The sequence below is a fragment of the Taudactylus pleione genome, unplaced genomic scaffold (assembly GCF_031769625.1).
Source record: "Taudactylus pleione unplaced genomic scaffold, aTauple2 ptg000559l, whole genome shotgun sequence".
Classification (NCBI taxonomy): Eukaryota; Metazoa; Chordata; class Amphibia; order Anura; family Myobatrachidae; genus Taudactylus; species Taudactylus pleione.
This window is the reverse complement of record NW_028284961.1, coordinates 2,516,893-2,535,532: the sequence shown is the minus strand read 5'-3', so window position 1 is coordinate 2,535,532 and position 18,640 is coordinate 2,516,893. Positions and strand designations below refer to the sequence as shown.

General features: G+C 45.5%; 1 protein-coding gene across 1 annotated transcript in view; it reads right to left on the bottom strand.

Moving 5' to 3' along the window:
• Nucleotides 1-18,640, bottom strand: part of LOC148481847 (maltase-glucoamylase-like) — a 212,421-nt gene that overhangs the window by 166,967 nt on the left and 26,814 nt on the right. Inside the window, exons 7-10 of the mRNA XM_088452934.1 lie at nucleotides 17,707-17,806; nucleotides 13,554-13,666; nucleotides 8,979-9,104; nucleotides 3,332-3,463 (exon numbers count right to left, since the gene is read on the bottom strand). Coding sequence (XP_088309060.1) covers nucleotides 3,332-3,463; nucleotides 8,979-9,104; nucleotides 13,554-13,666; nucleotides 17,707-17,806 — 471 coding nt within the window. The remainder of the gene's footprint in view (nucleotides 1-3,331; nucleotides 3,464-8,978; nucleotides 9,105-13,553; nucleotides 13,667-17,706; nucleotides 17,807-18,640) is intronic.

The following is an 18,640-nucleotide window of genomic DNA, read 5'->3' as shown; positions in this document are numbered from 1 at the left end:
TACATGCAGCCTGCAGACACATATTAGTGAGATACATGCAGGCTGCACACATCAGTGAGATACATGCAGGCTGCACACACATATCTGTGAGATACATGCAGGCTGCACACACATATCTGTGAGATACATGCAGGCTGCACACACATCAGTGAGATACATGCAGGCTGCACACACATCAGTGAGATACATGCAGGCTGCACACACATTAGTGAGATACATGCAGCCTGCACACACATCAGTGAGATACATGCAGGCTGCACACACATCAGTGAGATACATGCAGCCTGCACACACATCAGTGAGATACATGCAGCCTGCAGACACATATTAGTGAGATACATGCAGGCTGCACACATCAGTGAGATACATGCAGGCTGCACACACATATCTGTGAGATACATGCAGGCTGCACACACATATCTGTGAGATACATGCAAGCTGCACACACATCAGTGAGATACATGCAGGCTGCACACACATCAGTGAGATACATGCAGGCTGCACACACATTAGTGAGATACATGCAGCCTGCACACACATCAGTGAGATACATGCAGGCTGCACACACATTAGTGAGATACATGCAGCCTGCACACACATCAGTGAGATACATGCAGGCTGCACACACATCAGTGAGATACATGCAGGCTGCACACACATCAGTGAGATACATGCAGGCTGCACACACATATCTGTGAGATACATGCAGGCTGCACACACATCAGTGTGATACATGCAGGCTGCACACACATCAGTGAGATACATGCAGCCTGCACACACATCAGTGAGATACATGCAGGCTGCACACATATCAGTGAGATACATGCAGGCTGCACACACATCAGTGAGATACATGCAGGCTGCACACACATCTGTGAGATACATGCAGGCTGCATGTGTGTTTTGTGTAAAAAAGAAAAAGTGTTCAACAATGAAAAAAAAAAGTGTGGAGTCCCCCCTCAAAAGTATAACCAGACTGTGCTGGCTTTAAAAATACAGGGAACCCTACGCCTTTTTTTGCCGTATTTTTAAAACCAGGACTGGCTTACAGAGCCCAGTGCTGGTTCATTAAATATAGGGGACCCTTACACATTTTGTCCCTCATATTTTGTGAACCAGTACTGTCTCACAAAGCCCGGGGGCTGGTTATGCTTCTGAGTGGGGATCCGACATCATTTTTATTTTAAATTGTACCTTTTTTTGCTTAATTACAGGCGGAAACATGCACGGATCACACTGATCTATGCATGATTCTGCTAAAAACACAGCTCACGAGGTAGTCTATTTAAAACTTAAGTTTTGGACTCAGTTTGCTTAAATTACACCATGGGGCATCCCTCCATGCCCGCAGAATCACCTGGTGTTTTGTGGGACATTGTGCCAGCAGCAAAGCCGCATGGTGCCAAAAGAGTAACGTACTGTAGCCTCGCAGAGAGGGTGCGTGGCTACATGGGAAGGGGGAGTGGCCTTGTGGACCGAACCCCATGTTCCTGTGCTTATTACTGGACGGGGGTACCGGAGGTGCAGACTGCCCTGTGTGCAGTGCCAACTCCCTCAGTGTCAGGAGCTAAGTGCTGCACTTAATGCTACAGTGCAGCACCTTGGTGTCACCCCTCGGCGGGGGACACCCTTGTGGCATACAACCCCTGCCCCCCCTTGTGACGTTACTGATTACACCCGTGATTATAATCACAATTTTTGGTAAATTCCTGTGTTATATTCCTGTCTATGGAAAGTACCTGTCAATTCAGGCCGATGGTGTATTTCTTTCTATTTCTGGGCCTGACTCAGACCTGGTCGCAAGCGCTGAGCAATCCGTCGCTCCGCGTTTCGCACCAAAGGGGGCGAGCTGTCGATGTTGAGTGACAGCTCACCCCCTTTGGTGGGCGGGCCAGGGGGTGGCTGCCCAAATGGAGGCGTTCACGAGGGATGTCAGTGGAGAGCTTCCGGCTCTGTTAGAGCCGAAAGCTCTCTGGGACTAGCGATGAACGAGACCCTACCACAAGGGTCTCATCACAAGCCTGATGGTCGCGATGGTCTTGACTATCGCGACCATCATCATGGCCGCTCGCTATAGCTGTGGGTGCTCACCCACAGCTATGTGAGCGGCCAAGAGGCTGCTGCTGCTGCAAAAAAAAGCCTGACCCTGATTCAGAGCGAGCGCTCTGTCAGAGCGAGTGGCTCTGAATCAGGGCCTCTGTTATCACTCATGTTTTGCAGAGCGTATCATGATTTCTCACCCATGTTTTGCAGAGCGTATCATGATTTCTCACCCATGTTTTGCAGAGCGTTTTATGATTTCTCACCCATGTTTTGCAGAGCGTTTTATGATTTCTCACCCATGTTTTGCAGAGCGTTTTATGATTTCTCACCAATGTTTTGCAGAGCGTATCATGATTTCTCACCCATGTTTTGCAGAGCGTATCATGATTTCTCACCCATGTTTTGCAGAGCGTATCATGATTTCTCACCCATGTTTTGCAGAGCGTTTTATGATTTCTCACCCATGTTTTGCAGAGCGTTTTATGATTTCTCACCAATGTTTTGCAGAGCGTATCATGATTTCTCACCCATGTTTTGCAGAGCGTTTTATGATTTCTCACCAATGTTTTGCAGAGCGTTTTATGATTTCTCACCCATGTTTTGCAGAGCGTTTTATGATTTCTCACCCATGTTTTGCAGAGCGTTTTATGATTTCTCACCCATGTTTTGCAGAGCGTTTTATGATTTCTCACCCATGTTTTGCAGAGCGTTTTATGATTTCTCACCAATGTTTTGCAGAGCGTATCATGATTTCTCACCCATGTTTTGCAGAGCGTTTTATGATTTCTCACCCATGTTTTGCAGAGCGTATCATGATTTCTCACCCATGTTTTGCAGAGCGTTTTATGATTTCTCACCCATGTTTTGCAGAGCGTTTTATGATTTCTCACCCATGTTTTGCAGAGCGTATCATGATTTCTCACCCATGTTTTGCAGAGCGTTTTATGATTTCTCACCCATGTTTTGCAGAGCGTTTTATGATTTCTCACCCATGTTTTGCAGAGCGTTTTATGATTTCTCACCCATGTTTTGCAGAGCGTTTTATGATTTCTCACCCATGTTTTGCAGAGCGTTTTATGATTTCTCACCCATGTTTTGCAGAGCGTATCATGATTTCTCACCCATGTTTTGCAGAGCGTTTTATGATTTCTCACCCATGTTTGCCTTTAAAAAATGTGTGAGTATTAAAAAGTTACCAAACACACCGGTGATTTCAATCTCGGACCAACAAGATTCTTAGTAAATTGACCTATTAGAATGAAACATATGTAAAACATATTAAACTTACCAAAATGATTATATACTTCTGACCATTCTCATGGAGTTCATCAGCAAATTGAGGAAGGTCCCTAAACTTGTCTTTATCATAAGTGAAATCTTTTTTCTGTTCCATGTAGTCAATATCAGTAAATTGTACATCCTACAAATAGTGAAATATATGTTGTTGTTAATAAACAAATATAGCAATGATACAACTCACTTTTGTGCAATTTCAGAACGTTGATCAGTGATCATATCATATGGGCCTCATTCAGAGCCGTACGCTCTGAGCAGAGCGCACGCTCTGAATGAGGGCCGGGCTCCATTTTCATGGAGCGTCCTCCTGGACGCTCGTATAGCTGTGGGTCACCACCCACAGGCTATACGAGCGTGCATTTTGATGGCCGCGATGGTCGAGACCATCGCGACCATCGAAATTGCGAGCCGGAGCCTGCGGTTGAGGTTTTCAACCGCAAGCTCCGGAGTGATTTTGGCTCTATCAGAGCCAAAATCACTCCCACTGACATCACTAGTGATGTCAGTGGGCCGGCTTCTGACGGGAGGCGTTCCCGTGGGAACGCCCCGTCAGGGAGGCACGCCCCCGGCATGCCCACCAAAGGGGGCGTGCTGTCAATCAACATTGACAGCACGCCCCCTTTGATCGGACACAACGAGCCAAGGAAAGTCCTTCGCTCGTCGTGTCTGGCGCATGCGCACGACGGAGCTCCCTCCGTCGTGCGCATGCTCAGTGCAGACCATCGACCCACTTGCGAGCGGACAGCCGCTCGCGAGTGGGTCTGAATCAGGCCCATGGTCAGAATTTCTGTATAGAAAAAAAATTAAAGAGCTTTTTATTCCTGACAATACTTTACTGTTGTCTATAATGTTTAGAAATACAATGAAGCATTTTACCATCTAAAATGTAGGATAAAATGATAATATTTTGTATATTTGATATTTTCTTGTGACCTCATGTAGTGCTCTATTCATCATGTTAAATATTGGGACCCGGCGGTCCCCCATAATTATCTAACTCACTGTGAGTAGCAGCAGTGGATGCAAATTCACTGGAGCAATTCAGCGGGACGCAGTTAATAGACCGGCGGACGCAATGCTGCCGGTCTCCTGACTATACGTGCCCGACATGGGACATAAGATCGGTATCAAAATACTGATGCCTACCTTAATCCCGATATTGGAAGCCCGACCCTCACCATCCGATCGTCAAGGGCCAGGTAATAATAATATTAATAATAATAATGTTATTTATATAGCACTTTTCTCCTAAAGGATTTAAAGTGCTTTACATTTGCCTTTACTGTACAGCACAAAATACTAAACAAGCTTAACAAGGGACATTAGTGAAATGCTGGGTGAATAGGTGAGTCTTGAGTCTGTTTTTGAAGGATTCTAGAGTGGAGGCCTCTCGAACTGTGCGGGGAAGAGTTCCATAAGGTTGGAGACACAAAGCTGAAAGCTCGACCCCCAGACGAATTCCGGGAGATTCTAGGTACTGTTAATAGTCCTTCGTCAACAGATCACAGTAATCGAGTGGGATAGTAAGGAGTCAGAAGCTGCTTCAAGTACCCTGGGCCCTGGTCATGTAGGGATTTGAAAGTCGGTAAGCCAATCTTGAAAACAATTCGCCATCTGACAGGCAGCCAGTGAAGGGAGTAGAGAATGGGTGTTATGTGGCTGGAACGGGGCTGGTTGGTTAATAAAGCTTTTGAGGAAACGGCAACAGCCGAGAAACGCGTCAAGCCTGCTCCTTTTGCTTCCTTGCTGCACAGCTGAGACCTCTTGAATTAACCTCCATCTGCCACAGCGTACAGCTGCTGTGCCGGGACACGCTGTAGAGTTTCAGACCGAGACGATTTGAGGTGACCTCTCAAATCAATCTCCATCTGCCACAGTGCACAGCCGTTTTGCCGGGACACGCTGCAGAGTTCCAGACCGAGGTGCTCTGAGGTGTCCGGAACGCCGATACTGCTGCCCTTTGCCGACTCCTTGCAGGAGAGAGTCCGTCCACAAACCCATCAGTCGGAAGTTCCAGGGGTCCGCACATCTTGTCCACGAGTGCACTTGTTTGGACCATTCCCATGTAACCGGTTACCGGAGCATTAAGGTATCATTTACACCTTACCTTTGAGATCACCTAGATCTTCATTTACGAATGTGACTGTATTAACACAGGTTGTCATATTTATTTTCCTCCGTGCATCACGGCATCACTCAGACTGTGTCCAGCTCATTGGAGCTTTTATACCATAAAATAGCCTCTTTTCTAAGAAGAGACTCCGCTAATAGCATTTAGGCTCATGTATTCATCATACCAGAATACAAATTATTCACTAACAGAGAGGTCTTTCTGTGCTTAAAGACATAGGGCCTCATTCAGAGGCGGTTGGAGGATGCAAGCGGTCGCTCAGAAACTGGGCGGCAACTTGCATCCAGACCGCCAGCCAGTGTTGCGGTCGTTAGGCTGTGGGTTAACACCCACAGCTCTAACGACCGCTCGGGTGATGGTTGCAATGGTCATTGACCATCGGGGCTTACGACGAGACCCTAGGGTAGGGTCTCACTTGCCGTAAGCCCCGGAGAGCTTCTGGTTCTGTCTGAGCCGGAAGCTCTCCACTGACATCACTAGTGATGTCAGTGGGGCTGCCCCCAAATGGAAACTCCCCCATTTGGGCTGCCACCCCCCTGGCCCGCCTTCCAAACGGGGTGAGCTGTCAATCAACATCGACAGCTCACCCCCTTTGGATCGAGACCCGCTACGACCAGCGCTGTTGGTCGTAGCGGGTCTCACGCATGCGCACGACGGCGCCGGTGCCGTCGTGCGCATGCTCTGTGGGGGGGCCATCGACCCGGTCCGAACGCATCGGCGCTAACGACCGAGTCTGAATGACCCCCATAGACCTGTTTCCAATCCTCTTTTTCCTGGCCAGTATACACCATTATTTCCATCTAGTATCCTGAAGTTCAGTTCAATTTATTTTAAGTGAGGTGATTTCGTTTTTTTTTTCACTCTTCAACACGTTTTACAAGAACTACCAATATATTGGATACTATGAGATGTTTTTTTGGCTACAATGTTATTTCAGCAATGATTTGACTTAGAGGCTTAACAGGGTTGATACTTTTTTATGTGCAAGTAATCTCAATTCAACTGTATGTCACCATTTTATTATATGTCATTTTAATTTATTATGATATCATAATTTGCTTTATTTTAATTGTATGTTTGTATCCATTTATCTTAATTGTATGTTTGTATCCAATTATATTTTAGTATTTCCTATGTGTAATAAATTGTTTTTTACATCGGTATTTTGACCAATTAGTGGTTCACTAGGACCTTTTCAACATTGCCTACACCTGTGTTCAAGGTGTTCCTTTAGAGGTAGCGCTCCTCATCTGTGCTTTGTTCATTTGTTTTCATCTAGAGGGTCAGCTCCTCTTTTGGTAGCAGCAATCCTTGAGGCGTCTTATTTTTATATTTCTCAGTGTACTATCCATCCTTATTATCATCTACACGATTATCCTCATCAGTATAGCGCTCCCTCTGTGTGCTTTTTTCCTGGTTGGTTAATAGCCTGGCAGCTGCATATTGTACCATCTGCAAGCGCTGCAATTCTTTTGCTGGGAGACCAAGGCAGAGTACGTTGCAATAGACTAGATGTGATTATATAAATACATGTATGACTTTAGGCAGATCTTCTGAGGGAATTAAGTGCGTGATTCTGGCTATGTTCCTCAGATGAAAGAATGATTGTGGCTGACATCTGATGTTTAAGTGTCAAACCACTATCCAGGACAACACCAAGATTCCGCACATGTTTAGTGTTTTGTAGTTCTGAAACCCCAATCGTAAGTCCTGTTGGTTGGCTATGCTTTAACCTTGTCCTGTGACCTATCATAAGGACCTCTGTTTTATCAGGGTTCAGTCGCAGCCACCTACTGGCACTCATCCACTCCTGGAGCTCAGCTAGGCAGCCATTTAGGGTTGTTATTGGGTTCTTAGTACCTAGAACAAAGAACAGGTACAGTTGTGTATCATCTGCATAGCAGTGGTACACCAGGCCATGATGTCTGATTATTTCACCCAATGGTAGCATGTATACTGCAAAAAGCATGGGAGATAGTATAGAACCCTGTGGGACACCGCATGGAAGTGGCACTGGTGATGAAGAGTTTACTCCAGAAGAAACTCTCTGTGACCTGTTGATTAGAAATTATTTGAACCATCTAAGGACTGTGCCATCCAGTCCACAGAATTTTTTCAGGTGCTCAATTAGAACCCGTGGTCCATGGTATCAAATGCTGCAGAAAGATCCAGAAGGATTCCGATTGAAAAATCGCCTCTGTCTCTTGCCATTAGAAGATCATTAAGCACACATACCAGGGCTGCTTCAGTGCTATGTCTTCTCCTGAATCCTGACTGAAATGAATCATAAATATCATGGGTAGACAGGCGGGTTTCCAGTTGCATTGCCACCACTTTCTCAATGACCTTTCCTAGAAAAGGAAGGTTTGATACCGGTCTGTAGTTGGTCATGCAGTCGTGGTCTAATTAGGTTTTTTTTAGAAGTGGCCTAACACTTGCTTCCTTTAGTGCTTCTGGAAAAATGCCTGTCTGCAAAGAACATTGAACTATTTTTCCAATTACAGGTCCAATAATGTCCATACACCCTATGAGAAGCTTGGTTGAGGCAGGGTCCAGATCACAGGTGCTGGGTTGCAATATTTGGATAATTTTAGCAATGTCTTTTGCATCCATTATGTCAAAGCCATTCCATGAAGGCAGGTTGCTTACCTTGGCAGGCTTGGTGGTATGAAACTCCTTTGATGGCACTGTGGGGATTCCAGCCCGGATGGAGGATACTTTATCTGCAAAGAATTTTGCAAACTCATTGCATCTTGACTGGGAGAGGGTTTCATCATGCTGCAGGCATGCTGGTTTGCAAAGCAAATCCACTGTATGGAAAATCTGAGCTGGCCTATTGTTTGCTGCCTTGATCTCATTTGAAAGGAACTCTGTTTTCTTATTGGTGATTATTGATTGATATTCTCCAATATGTTTGATTAGTTTTAACTTATCCTCTACCAGGTTCATCTTCCATCGATGTTAACAACCATCGATGGTTTGCCAACAAAGGTCATTGGATTTGTCATTGATGGCGGAGATCCGGCTTTCTGCCATCAATGATTGCCAAGGGGCATTATTTAGATTTTTTTTTCTCAGCACTGGGAACACAGAGCTTTTTTTCAACCTCCAGCAGCCCACTAAGCGCCATCACACTTAGCTGATTGGCCTACAGCTTCACTTTCCCCACAGCAGGGATTACCATTGATTGTTCCTCATCTATGGTTTTGTGCCACAAATGGTCATCCTTAGAGCTCTGAGGAATGTAGGGTACAGTATATGGTAGAGACCAGTGGCGGCTCCAGAGGTGCGGCTGCAGTGCAAAATTCAAATAGGGGAGTCACACCAACTGCCAGTGATGTTTGGCAGCATTTGAAATGGCAGTTGGTGTGATTCCCCCATTTGAATTTTGAACTGTGCTGTAGCCCTGCCTCTGGAGCCTCCACTGGTGCAGACACATGTGTGAGTCTATGTGTGCATGTGTGTGTGTGAGTGTACATATAGTTGCATGTGTCCTTGTTGTACTTACATATGGTATATCGATGGCTCTGTTTCTTTCATTCACCTCTTTCACCTCATCGAGAGAAGCATATCCCCACCGGCTTATGTGGAAACCCAGAGTCCAGTATGCCGGCATGTATGGTTTGCCGATAAACTAGCAGAAAAATAAAAATAAAGTTACTTTAGTTTATAGGCAATGAGAACAAATTTATTACAATATTAACATATTGATTTGCAATTGTAATTACTACACACAGTGTAAGCCTATAGAATGAGCCTCAGATCTTCACCTATACCCCTGTCACCATAGAGCGCCATCTGCTTACTGGTACTAAGCTGCCAAAGGGGGAGACTTAGGGTTAGGCATTTGCAGGAAACTGATGCATACAACAAAGGTACATGTGAGATAAGATAGCGATGTCACATACCGTGTGACAGCACAGGGACAGCAATATCAGCATTGGAGATGTGCACCGGATCATATTTGCTGGAATTGTATTTGGCTCTGAATCATCGTCCGGTTTTCAATTTGGATTTGCATTTTGTTAAAAAATTCACAAAAAAGCTAAAATCACATAATTTGGGACTTTTTGTTCCTAGAGTATTATTAACCTCAATAACATTAATTCTCAGTCTTTTCCAGTCAATTTTGACCACCTCACAACTCACAATATTGTTTTCACCAATACTGGCCAAAGGTTGCAGCAAGCTGCCTGGTTACTAAGCGACAGAGCAGCGGCACAAACACATGACAGTGTATAGTACATCTATAAAACATTGCCACACAGCAGAAAATAAAAGTGGTGCAAGATGGAATTGTCCTTGGGCCTTTCCACCCACCCTTATGTTGGATATTAAAAAGGACATTCAATTTAACAAACCAAGCACTTTAGTGACAGGGACTGCCACTTTTCTGGCTAAAGTGCTTGGTTAATTTGGGCCCCCACAATATAAGCTACCAATGGGCTTAAGGCAGCTAGGCTAACAGCTTTACAGTTGCTAGGTGTCATCGACATTGCCATTCTCATCCTCACCTTTATCAGTGTGTACATTATCCTCACACAATACTAATTCATCCCTGCTGGAATTCACCATTAAAGGTACCTCTGTATTTTTTTATGTAAATGGCGGTAAAGGTCTTCCTCATGAAAGTACCAGTTCATTTTGATGAACATATGCTTTTCCATATTTTGAGGAATAAGCCTCTTACACTGATCGCTGATAAGGTTCCCAGCTGTGCTAAAAACACTTTCTGAGTACACAATGGAGGGTGGGCAGCTTAAGTAATGCAAAGCCAGTTTGTACAAAGGCCTCCAAATTGCCTTTTTGTTTTTCCAGTAGTCAAAATGACTCTGTTGATATGCATATGAGTATGGTGTTATGAAAATAATCCTTCACCATTCTTTGGATGCTGACACTATCAGAAGGAGTTGCGGAAGTGGTGTAACAAATTTTTGGCAATTCTTTTAGACCTGGCCAAATGTCATAATTTAACTCCTTTGCATCACCACTGGGTCTTTTTTCCTGGCAGCTGCTAGAGAAACTGAAGGAGGAGATGTTGTCATCTCATTTACCACTTGAGCTGCCAACTTGCTCACGAGGAGCTCTTTGCATCTCTTAAGATATGGGTCAGATGTAAATAAAGACATGACGTATGACTTAAACCTAGTATCAAGCATGGTTGCCTAAATGTAGTGATCCAAATTTCAAGATATTGGCAACCCTTGGATCCTGGCAAAGCAAACAAAGGACTTGGGGCCTGATTCAGCTTGGAATGCACATTTTTTAATTCACGCAGATGACTGATTGTTGTGTTCTGCACATGCATATGCATCGCAGTGAGCATGCGATAACTAGACATTGCAATTGGGAAGCGATCGCAGTGAGCATGCAGTGTCATCATTCAGTGATAGATAGGAAGTGACCGTTCGGGGGGGGGTGACATGGGGGTGGTCAGTGAAACACAGGCATGCCAGTGCATTTGAATGCTGTTACAGGGGCATGCATAATTAAGCCCCTGCGACAGCATATGCAGCCTGAGTACTCACTGCATGCAGAAAGTTTAGCAGTTTGTGAATGAGGTCAGGTCAACCAGATCTGTGCATGTGGGTCAGATGGTTTTCGCTGTTACTGATGTTTTTGCTATCTTGCTAACTACTGTGGATGTAAGTTAAGGGAAGGGGGCGGCTTGATGTAGTGCATCTGCATCTTGTGCTACGGTGGCAGTGCGATCGCATTCATTTGCATAATTTGGCAGCGGCCGGGTGCGTGCATGCATGTGCAATCTAGTGATCCTTGCTGAATCAGGCCCTTGATCTACAAGTTTGCCACATTTAGTGGAATTGCTTTGACTCCTTCAATATCTCGACCTGATTTTCCAAAATCCTAATTAGGGGAATCACCTGACTCAAGCTAGAAGTGTCTGATCTCACTTCACAGGTGGCTACATTGAAGGGTTTGAGCACCTTGCACAAGACATACAGTAAAGCATTCTCCACTTTGATGGACTAAGGAACTCTCCCCCTCCTCTCCCAATGTCATGGCTTGTTGTATAGCTGTGGATGGAATTTTGCCTTTCATACATCCGCTGAAACATATAAAGGGTGGAATTCCACCTGGTTACCACCTCTTGCTTCAGTTGGTGGCAGGGAAAATTCAACTGTACTTGCAGCTTCTGTAATCTCCTTCATGCTGTGGCTGAATGGAGAAAATGTACTGACATTTTTCAGGCCACAGACAGCATCTCCTGCATGCCCCTGTCATTTTAAAAAAAAACCTGTACCACCAAGTTGATCATGTGAGCAAAGCAGGGGATGTGTTGGAATTCACCCACCTGTAATGCTCTCACAATATTAGTAGGGTTATCACAAATCACAAATCCAGAGGAGAGTCCAAGTGGGGTAAGCCATGTTGCTTTGACATCCCTTCATTTTTCTAAGATGTTGTCAGTGGTATTCCTCTTAGTGAAGCCGGTGATACACAGAGTAGCCTGCCTCTGAATGATCTGGCATTGTTTGTTATATACTGCTTCTGCTGCTGTTGAAGTTGATTCACCCATGTAATATTTAGTTTGCCCACTACTGCTTGTCCACATATCTGAGGTTAAGTGGACAGTGGGTACACTGGCATTTTGTAGGCCAATAATTAAGTTTTTTTTAGTCCTGATAAAGCCAAGTAGTGGTTTTTCAGGTAAAATGGCACTAAGGAGGGAGTGTTAGGTTTAGGGTGTGGGGGAGGTTAGGTTTAGGTACAGTGGGGGAGGGTTAGTGGTAGGGAGAGGGGGAGGGTTAGGATACTGACTGACAGGTGTCTGTATCCTAACCCTGTAGGGATGTCAGCATCAGGATTCTTACCACCGAGATCCCGAGCACCAGCATCCAATACCCAACACCACTGTACTTTGTATGATGCAGTATAATGCTTGTAAAGTGCTATTTGTGCCCTATTCATGGCATGGCACTGGTCGCACTACCCTAGTTATGTCCCTGGCTATTTGTGCCCTCTACATGGTATGGCACTAGTCGCACTAAGCTAGTTATGGCCCTGGCTATTTGTGCCCTCTTCATGGCATGGCATTGGTCGCACTACCCTAGTTATGGCCCTGGCTATTTGTGCCCTCTTTATGGCATGGCACTGGTTGCACTACCCTAGTTATGGCCCTGGCTATTTGTGCCCTCTTCATGGCATGGCACTAGTCGCACTACCCTAGCTATGGCCCTGGATATTTGTGCCCTCTTTATGGCATTGCACTGGTCGCACTACCCTAGTTATGGCCCTGGCTATTTGTGCCCTCTTCATGGCATGGCACTAGTCGCACTACCCTAGCTATGGCCCTGGATATTTGTGCCCTCTTCATGGCATGGCACTGGTCGCACTACCCTAGTTATGGCTCTGGCTATTTGTGCCCTCTTCATGGCATGGCACTAGTTGCACTACCCTAGCTATGGCCCTGGCTATTTGTGCCCTCTTCATGGCATGGCACTGGTCACACTATCCTAGTTATGGCCCTGGCTATTTGTGCCCTCTTCATGGCATGGCACTGGTCGGACTACCCTAGTTATGTCCCTGGCTATTTGTGCCCTCTTCATGGCATGGCACTGGTCGCACTACCCTATTTATGGCCCTGGCTATTTGTGCCCTCTTCATGGCATGGCACTGGTTGCACTACCCTATTTATGGCCCTGCCTATTTGTGCCCTCTACATGGTATGGCACTAGTCGCACTACGCTAGTTATGTCCCTGGCTATTTTTGCCCTCTTCATGGCATGGTACTGGTCGCACTACCCTATTTATGGCCCTGGCTATTTGTGCCCTCTACATGGTATGGCACTAGTCGCACTACCCTAGTTATGTCCCTGGCTATTTGTGCCCTCTACATGGCATGGTACTGGTCACACTACCCTATTTATGGCCCTGGCTATTTGTGCCCTCTTCATGGCATGGCACTGGTCGCACTACCCTAGTTATGGCCCTGGCTATTTGTGCCCTCTACATGGCAGGAATCTAGCACTTGCCACTGTTGTTAATATGAGTTTTGTACATATCTACTGTAGTAATACTGTCATTTTCTGTAATCTGTGGGAGCTGATAAAACACTGGTTACCTCTACATATTCCATAACCACTTCTTCTGGAGTGTTACCAACAAAAACATAAAAATCCAGAATTCCTCCGATTGTGCGGTAAGTAATGGCTGGGGTAGGCTGAACGATCACTTCTGTAAAAAGAAATTGTACAATTACTGTAAGTTATGTAACAATAACTAAATCCAAGTGTTACTATGTTGCAAATCTAATCAGATACAAGCAACATACTGAGATTGTACAGCATGACTATTTTACACATCCAGGGCCTGATTCAGCAAGGAACGCAGATGTGAATTTGCACGCAGTCAGCCGATTGATTCGCACGTAGGAGTTGACACCAACATGTCAGCTCCTCCTCAGTGACAGGAGCCTGGTGCTGCAGTATGACATTCTCCTGCAGTGTGACATTATCCTGCAGTGTGACATTATCCTGCAGTATGACATTCTCCTGCAGTCTGACATTCTCCTGCAGTGTGACATTCTCCTGCAGTCTGACATTATCCTGCAGCATTCGGCTCCTGTCACAGAGGAGGAGCCGGCAGTCCAGGCCGGGCAGGCAAAGTCTCTTTCGGGGACAGTACAGCCCAGCATCTCAGGCACACCCTCGGAGTGACACGGTAGGGAGTCCTGCATTGCCACGCCCCTTTAGTTTAGGCGGTGCCCACTTTTTGCAGTGCTGGGGGCATTTACAGAGTGCACCGGGTGTCACCACACCTGGTGGCGCCTCTGGTCAGTCCATACAATGTAATAGCTAAACTGGAATTGGTTTATTAACCAGATAGGATAGCAGGGTTAATGCAGCACAATACAGGTACATGCAATGGGAGATAGATCAGACCCGGCAGGACCGGCTCCAGGAATGCTCAACCAGTGCGGTTGAACAGAGGCAACACCCCATAGAGGGCACAGTCCTCCCAACCATCCCAATTTCAGCGGGACAGTCCACTTTTTCAGACACTGACCTGCTGTTCCCTCCGTGGGCCAAAGTGTCCCATGGGCGATCGGGAGGTTGGGGACACGCACCATCGTAGCTAAGCAAAGAGTAGCAGTGCCAGTGATGGTGAATGGATGGCATGTACATGGACGCGGCATCCATTCAGAGTAGGGAGACGGTTGGGGGCTGACCAGCTGCTGATGAAGTATTAGGCTCGTCCCCAAATAACGTCATCTAGGGAACTTGGTTTATGGAAATTAGGCCACACCCCCTCTTCAGACGTGCACGGGCAAAGTAGGTTAAGGGCATAGACTGATACTGGCACAGTGCACTGCTTCACCTGTAGCCAGCTCTGCCACCTGGAACAGGTTAATACAGGTGACGTGCAGGGTTTGTAGTGCGCTTCTTCAGGTACATGCAGTGGGACTTGCAGTGCGGCCGGTGCTGGTTCATGGTGGTATATAGTGGAACTGCCGCTGCTATATGTGGCTTTGGTATCTCTGAGGCACGGTCTCTCTAGGAGAGACACTCAGAGGCACGTCCTAAAGGAAAAAGAACAGGTGGAAAGGCGCGCAGATGTTACTTTGCGTTGGAGGTCGTGCATGCACAGCAGCACACCTCCCTTACTATGGGGTCTCTGGACCTCATTCAGAGTCGGTCGTTGCGGTCGCTCGGTCGTAAGGTTAAAGGGGCCGGATATGCAAATGAAGCGCTTGCAAGTTGCGTCGTTAAGATGGGATCGATAGCTGGACGAGCGAGGGGAGGATGTGGCCATAAGACTAAAAATACGCCCCCTTCTCATTCGCAATACACGTCATTTCCAGGCATACAGTATAAGGATTAATCGAGACCATCGGGACCCATCGGAGCTGCTCGTAGAGCTTTAGGTTGACCATACCCTCTCTTAAGCACTACAATCAAGTCACTGTAAAAACCTCTCATGTCACGTGTGCTATGACACTACTTAGTTAATTATGCACTTCCATAAAACGCCGTTTGCATAGTCAGCCACGCCTGCGTTCAGATCTCCACTCCCCCGTTCACAAGCACCTTCCCCTGTTACCCCCCACAAATGCCTCATCCTGTCACTCAAACTAACGACCTGGCTGTGTTCAAGGAGAGAGAAATTTCTGATCGTAATAGCTAGTTTGCGCACGCGCATTGCGAATTTTACTCATGCTCAGTTTAGCGGACATCAATGGCGTACGACCGAGCAGCTGCAACGACTGACTGCGAATGAGGTCTTCTGTCACAGTCAAGGATACAGTACAGAGCGCACTCCACAACAATATTATCTTACAGAAAACTAAGGATCGCCTTTGGAGTTAGCAGATCCAGCTATGGGGTGCAAATAAACTGTAATCCCGGACAATACAGGAGGCAATGCGAGTGATGTGAAATGGATTTTTTTTGTTATGCAGGTAAAATACTTATTACCAGCAAAGACATAAAAGTCCAGAATTCATCCAATTGTTTGATACATGTAGCAAAAAATACTGGAAAGCTTTAGCTTTATACTATGATTTAGGACGCTGTGACATGCGCACTTAAAATCTCGTGTTTAGGTTTTGGATCTGGACCAATTTTCCTATTTTGGTTTTGGATCCAGATTAAAAGCCATAAAAAGAGCTAAAATGTCCGAATACAAACCCTGAGTTCATTTTTTAAATCCGCATTCCAAGCCAGCAACAGATCCGAACCGGGACTTGGTTCGAACTGGGTCACAAAAGTTAATCTGAACCTTGACCTGGTTCTACTAGGAACCCTTACATTCGGGTGTTCGGATTTCAGAAATCCGGATCCTGCAAATTTCTAAATGAAAATGATTCTATAATCACAATAAAGCACAGATAAAAAGTGCTAACTATGGGCCTGATTCAGAGCCTCTCGTAAACGGCCGCTCGTTCGTTCGGAGTGATGTTTTCACATCTGCGCATGCGTACGGTTTTTAATACGCATGCGCAAACCAGTCAGTGTGGCCAGAAATCGTTTGTTCGCTATATAGCGAGTGCCTGCTATTTTGAGTGACAGGAGGAGGCGTATGTGGGTGGTAACAGGGGAAGGTGCTTGAAAACGGGGAGTGGAAATAAGAACGCAGGCGTGCTTAAAGGTCAAAATGGGCGTTTTAAGGGTGTGCATAATTAAAACAGCAGCGTCATTGACCACGTCACCTGGTTGTTTTATAGTCAAAACTGCTCGCAATATAGTGGTAGGAAAAACCAGCCACAAGAATAGCGAGCAGTTCATACGCTGTTCAATGTACTCGATTAATCTATTAAATAGCGGACATGACGTATGATGCGAGCGGCCAGGGTGCGTTTTTAACAAAATAGCGGCCGCAGGTTTTGTTCGCTCATTCAGACATGGAGGCGTCAACAGACCGCAAAGAGCGAACGGTTCATTTGAATAGCCACCCCCTTTTCATGAACGAACGACCGCAAATTGCGAGCGGCTCTGAATCAGGCCCTATGTACAGTCAGGTGCATAAATATTGGGACATTGACAGAATTTTCATATTTTGGCCTCTAGTCACCACCACAATGGTTTTGAAATGAAACAAACAAGATGTGCTTTACCTGCAGACTTTCAGATTTAATTTGAGGGTAATTACATCCAAATCAGGTGAACGGTGTAGGAATTACAACGGTTTCTATATGTGCCTCACACTTTTTAAGGGGCCAAAAGTAATGGGACTATCAACTCAAAAGCTATTTCATGGACAGGTGTGGGCTATTCCCTCGTTATTTCATTATCAATTAAGCAGGTAAAAGGTCTGGAGTTGATTCTAGGTGTGACATTTGCATTTGGAATCAGTTGCTGTCGACTCTCAATATGAGATCCAAAGAGCTGTCACCATCAGTGAAGCAAGCCATCATTAGGCTGAAAAATCAAAACAAACCCATCAGAGAGATAGCAAAAACATTAGGTGTGGCCAAATCAACTGTTTGGAACATTCTTAAAAATAAAGAACGCACCGGAGAGCTCAGCAACACCAAAAGACCCGGAAGACCACGGAAAACAACTGTGGTGGATGACAGAAGAATTATTTCCCAGGTGAAGAAAAACCCCTTCACAACAGTTGGTCAAATCAAGAACACTCTCCAGGAGGTAGGTGTATATGTGTCAAAGTCAAAAATCTACTCTGTATATTCCTTTTGTAGAGTGTATTTAGGCAGATTATGATAATGATAATATGATAATAACATTTTCCAGAAGAATGAAAAAAGAAACACTTGCCCATGGCATTGCTGTTCATTAAAAATACACCGAAGGATGATCCCGTTCCATCTTCCAAACACAAGAAAAATGTCTGTGTGCCATATAAGTTGTTTTCACTCTGTAGAATAAATAATATTAGTAGCGTCATTAGGTGCAATATTTTATTACATGCAAAAATGTAATTATTTGCTACCTCACATATATTATTCTAAACTTTATATTTCTCAGAACGTCTCCCATGGTAACAAATGTGACAACGTCTCCCATGGTAACAAATGTGACAATTCGGGATCGGTGTGATATCCCGACACTCGGATGCCGGCTGGCAATACAGCGGCATCCCAATGCCTACAATCCCGACAGAGGAACAGTAAGTGCTGTTCTCATGCCCTATTCACACCCTAAACCTGACTCTCCTTTACTGCACCCTAACGCTAACTTTCCCCCCTTAGTGTCTAACGTAATCCTCCCCGTGGTGGTGCCTAACCCAATCCTCTCCCTGGTGGTGCCTAACCCTAACCTCTCCCCCCTGTCGGAATTCCGGCATCAGCATCTCCAGCCATTTCGTGTTTCCGGCGCCTGTCTTCTAGCGCTGATCGGGATTCAGGTGCCAGGAAATATTGTTTAGTGCCAGCATATGAATAAATGATGAGTTCTAATTTTGGGGCCCTACCGCATCTTTTAATAACTATGCCTCTAATAGAGCTGTGCCTACATTCTCTAACTGTGTGACCCTACTGTGAATAGAGGTAGCAGCATAGTTTAGAGACGGTGACTGTGAGTGGGATTTATTTATATACTTATACATGCTGTAGGAAAGTTCCCATTTTGTTCCATTGGAAAGATCTAATGTGGAATAATAATTGCGCCAAAAACAGCCGGGATATTTTATCCGCATGGAGATGACAGCAATCAGCATCATTAATGGCTGCATGTCATACAGTAGGTGTCA